The sequence below is a fragment of the Callorhinus ursinus genome, unplaced genomic scaffold (assembly GCF_003265705.2).
Source record: "Callorhinus ursinus isolate GAN/ISIS: 27379988/994484 unplaced genomic scaffold, GSC_fseal_2.0 scaffold121, whole genome shotgun sequence".
Classification (NCBI taxonomy): Eukaryota; Metazoa; Chordata; class Mammalia; order Carnivora; family Otariidae; genus Callorhinus; species Callorhinus ursinus.
Genome location: NW_027397183.1, coordinates 648,029 through 652,508, shown reverse-complemented (window position 1 = coordinate 652,508; position 4,480 = coordinate 648,029). Strand labels below are relative to the sequence as shown.

Genomic DNA, 4,480 nt, shown 5'->3' with positions numbered 1-4,480 from the left:
TGGAAAACAGTATGGAGGTTACTCAAAAAGTTGAAAATAGAGCTGCCCTACGACCCAGCAATTGCACTACTGGGTATTTACCCCAAAGATACAAATGTAGTGATCTGAAGGGGTATGTGCACACCAATGTTTATAGCAGCAATGTCCACAATAGCCTAACTATGGAAAGAGCCAAGATGTTCATCAACAGATGAATGGATAAAGAAGATGTGGTGTGTGTGTATACACACACACACACACACACACACACTGGAATATTATGCAGCCATCAGAAAAACCCCAAAATCTTGCCATTTGCAACGACGTGGATGGAACTAGAGGGTACTATGCTAAGCGAAATAAGTCAATCAAAGAAAGACAAGTATCATATGAGCTCACTGATAATGAGGAATTTGAGAAACAAGTAGAGGATCATAGGGGAAGGGACGAAGAAATGAAAGAAGATGAAACCAGAGAGGGAGAAGACAAACCGTAAGAGACTCTTAATCTCAGGAAACAATCTGAGGGTTGCTGGAGTGGTGGGGGGTGGGAGGGATGGGGGGCTGGGTAATGGACATTGCGGAGGGTATGTGCTACGGTGAGCGCTGTGAATTTTCTAAGACTGGTGAGTCATAGACCGATACCTCTGAAACAAATAATACATTATATGTTAAAAAGAAGAAGATAATAGGAAGAGAAAAATGAAGGGGGGGATTGGAGGGGAAGACGAACCATGAGAGACTATGGACTCTGAGAAACAAACTGAGGGTTTTAGAGGGGAGGGGGTGGAGGGATAGGTTAGCCTGGTGATGGGTATTAAGGAGGGCAGGTATTGCATTGAGCACTGGGTGTTATATGCAAATAATGAATCATGGAACACTACATCAAAAACTAGTGATGTAATATATGGTGACTAACATAACATAATAAAATAAAATTAAAAAAAGAAAACTAAGAATTTAAAAAAACATCTAATTTTAGACAATGCTACTTTCTGAAGATTTGTGAGACAACTGAATGAAGTGACTTGTCATCTATAAACCAGTCACAAGTCTGGACACATCTATCAAAGGCAATTTTAGTTTTAGAATTGTTGCCAGGTATTCCCTTCTAACTACAGTTAATATCAGAACCAGGAAGATCAGAAAAATCCCAATAACAACCTCTATCAAACGGGATCTTGAAAAGAAAAACCTGAGAGAAAACATCCAGAAACAAGTTACAGGAAGCTGATGACACCTTCTCACAGCCTAAATTGAAAGAGGCTTGGTTCCACCTCTGGCTTTTATTCACACAACTTTATAAGAGATAATCAAAGGTGTCTAATGCATTTGCCTGAAGTCTGAGAATGTGAGCAGGCAGGAGAGGTAAAGTGCCTTCCCTAATTGCAAAGCAAGGCCATGGACTCAGATGGTTCTTATTTTGTGGCTACACAGACAGAAAATGAGTGAAGATGGCATTCTATGTGAGCTACAAACTGCCCCTTCCAACATAATGGCAGAAGGTACCCATCACACACGTACTGGCTCAGGAGAAAGTCCTATAAGAATCTAAATTAAGGGAGTATATATACTATACATACTAGGTCCAAGCCTAGACATTTAGACTTTTATTCTCTTGCTACCACTGATAGCTTTGTCTTTTAACATGAGTCTTCCACCCCTATATGTTATTTTCCAGCTTTTCTGTAACAAGAATAAATGAAGAAGGGAGAGTGCACATGAGATGGGCTATGTACAAAAATCATAAGGAAAATTTAGTGACCCAATACAAAAAGGCAGAGTAAGGGATTGAAAAAGCATCAAAAAGAAGGGAAGGAAGAGAGGTGGGGGAAGAAGGAAGGGAAAAAAAGAAACTCCAATACCAGGAAGTGGATACTAGATACTCCAATACTAGAAAGTGGTATAGCCATTCAGAAAGGCTAACTAGAAATCTGATAATAGAATTAAGTGCCTGCCAAAATTTATTTATGTGGGAAGTGCTTTACAAGTTTGAGTTTGAGTGTGACCAGCTTTAAAAACTAGATTTTCCAGCATACAGTGTGAGGACACAACCCTAAGGGTTTCTGGAAAGCAACTATGATCATGAAGAGTATGACAAATATCAGGTTTGGACATCTATTTAACTTGCTCCAACTAACCTGGAGGACCAATAATGCAAAAACACTCCACAGGTAAGTATGAGGGCTAAGGGGCCTGGGGATTTCAGGTTGTCTCTATCCTCACCGTGAAGCCAGTTCTTCAATTACAGGCCTGCCTGCTATCAAAGGTCAGAGACCTTCACTGCTTCTCCCCAAAAATCAAATTCAGGAAGGTTAATCACTTAAAAAAAAAAAAAACTAATTATTTGTGCTTTAGTCATAATTATCCTGACTGAACCAGGTAGATTTTAAGACATTTTAGCCACAAGACTAGCCAATTAAAAATGTTTTCCGGGCGCCTGGGTGGCTCAGTTGGTTAGGCGGCTGCCTTCGGCTCAGGTCATGATCCTGGAGTCCCGGGATCGAGTCCCGCATCGGGCTCCCTGATCAGCAGGGAATCTGCTTCTCCCTCTGACCCTCTTCCCTCTCGTGCTCTGTATCTCTCATTCTCTCTCTCAAATAAATAAAACCTTTAAAAAAAATAAATAAAAATGTTTTCCTATCTCAAATCCCTTCCACAAGAGTTTTAGAAACCCAAAATAGAAAGGGAGAGCCCCAAGATATAGCAATTATTACCAAAAAAAAAAAAAAAAAGCAGCCTTCAGGGGATCTCAGATGGTCTCCAGGAAAGCCTGGGAGAAAGCTGCTGTAAAAATCTGTTCCCAAAGATACTGAGCTCTGTTATCCACTGTGATGCCAGTTACGTGGTTCCTGTCACAAAGGTTCCCGCAACTCTTGACAACCTTCAAAACAGTCACACAGAAATGCACTGCACTTTGGTTCTCAAGTTCACCCCAATAGCTGTTAAAATACAGCATCTCAGGCCTACCTCACACCGCTTGAATTAGAATCCTCCTTTTAACAAGATCCCTAGGCGCTTTAAATAAGTACCGTAAGTAGCACAGAGCTCCCAGCTGTGCTACACCATAGCCATCAGGGGCACAAATGGAAGTTCCCGGGGTGCCTTACACCTGGAGGGTACGAGGAAGAAAGGGGACTAGGGAGTACCAGGCCAGCAGCTCCTCTGCTCAAGAGCTGGGGGCGGAACTGGCTACAGCAGTTTTCCCTTGGTCTGGACCCGACAGGAATCCAGCTCAGTGAGAGTAAAACTCCAAAGGTGAGTGTTCAGGGCGCCCGGTCCAGCCCGGGTCGACCACACGGTCCTCGCCCCACCAGCCCCTGCCCAGGCCGACCTCTCACCTGCTCCTCCTGCGGGAGCGGCTTGAGAGGGCTCCGAGCCCCGTGTCGGAACACGACCTGCACCATTTTCAACTCCAGCGGACTCCGGTCGACGGGATGCTGGCCGTCCGCCCTCCGTGGCTCCGCCCCGGCGGCCCGCCGCTGGTGGACGCAGTAAGCCAGCGAGGTCAGGAAGCCCACGGGCCCCCACATGCGCACGCTGAACACACCGCTGATCATGGTGGAAGCCGCTCGGCGGCCCTCGGGGGTGAGGCTGCAGAAGGCGAATATAAACTTTCCGCCCGCGCCGGGGCTCAGCGGCCGCCCCCAAGTTCCCGGGAACCCGCGGGCACGCACATCCAACGACCCGCGGCGACTCCCGGCCCTAAGGGAGACCCCAAGTGGGAGCGCAGGGGTTGAAGCGGAGGTGGGAGCAGCGAAGACTCCCTGGGAGTTTTAACTCGGGTTGGGGTTGGCCACTCCCGCAGCAGACCCGGCAGGGGGAAGCTCAGCTCCTAATCTTTCACCCTCTAGGGGATCTTAAACTTGGAATCCAAGTTTGGCCTCCAGGGCTCCAAAGGGACAGGAACCAGCCCTGAGTTCCTCGGCAGCCGACTCCACGAACACAGACGACTAGACTCCACTTTTCTGTCATCAAGCTCCCACACACCTCTTCAGCCACCCAAGGACTTGTCCCAAGCCGATCTGCGCATAGGAGCATGGGAAAACGAGTCCCGCGGTGACGCCCGTTTGGAGGCTCTGAGTTCTGAGAACTACAACTCCCACAAGGCTGCGCGCGGCGGAGTCCTTAGTTGGAAGTAATTCCTCGCCTGGGACAGCGGACCTCGCTCTTCAGCTCCAGCGGGTGCAAGTCTCCAGGACTGGGTGGCCAATGTAATAGGAGTGAATCCGCCAGTTTCCCTGGCCGATAGGGTAGGAAAAGTGAAGACTGGGGTAGAATTGGGTGGCTGAGGGGAGTGATTTAAGTCTAAGGAGTGTAGATTTTCTTGAAGTCCTGGAAGGTCGCTGGAACTAAGAGCCCAGAAAACCAACTTACTGAGTGATGACCATTTGCGAAGGGCGGCACTAGGCATTTTATATTTAATCTTCACTTACTATACCTCTTCTAAGTTTAAAGAGGCCTAAATTGTCGCAAACATGTAGAACTTTAAGCTCACTGAT

The 4,480-nt window shown here is 46.8% G+C and overlaps 1 protein-coding gene across 1 annotated transcript in view; it reads right to left on the bottom strand.

Moving 5' to 3' along the window:
- ACP6 (acid phosphatase 6, lysophosphatidic) overlaps positions 1-3,982 on the bottom strand; it is a 26,386-nt gene extending 22,404 nt beyond the window's left edge. Inside the window, exon 1 of the mRNA XM_025858488.2 lies at positions 3,320-3,982. Within this exon, the coding sequence (XP_025714273.1) occupies positions 3,320-3,538 (219 nt within the window). The 5' untranslated portion in view covers positions 3,539-3,982. The remainder of the gene's footprint in view (positions 1-3,319) is intronic.
- Positions 3,983-4,480: the final 498 nt, after the last annotated feature.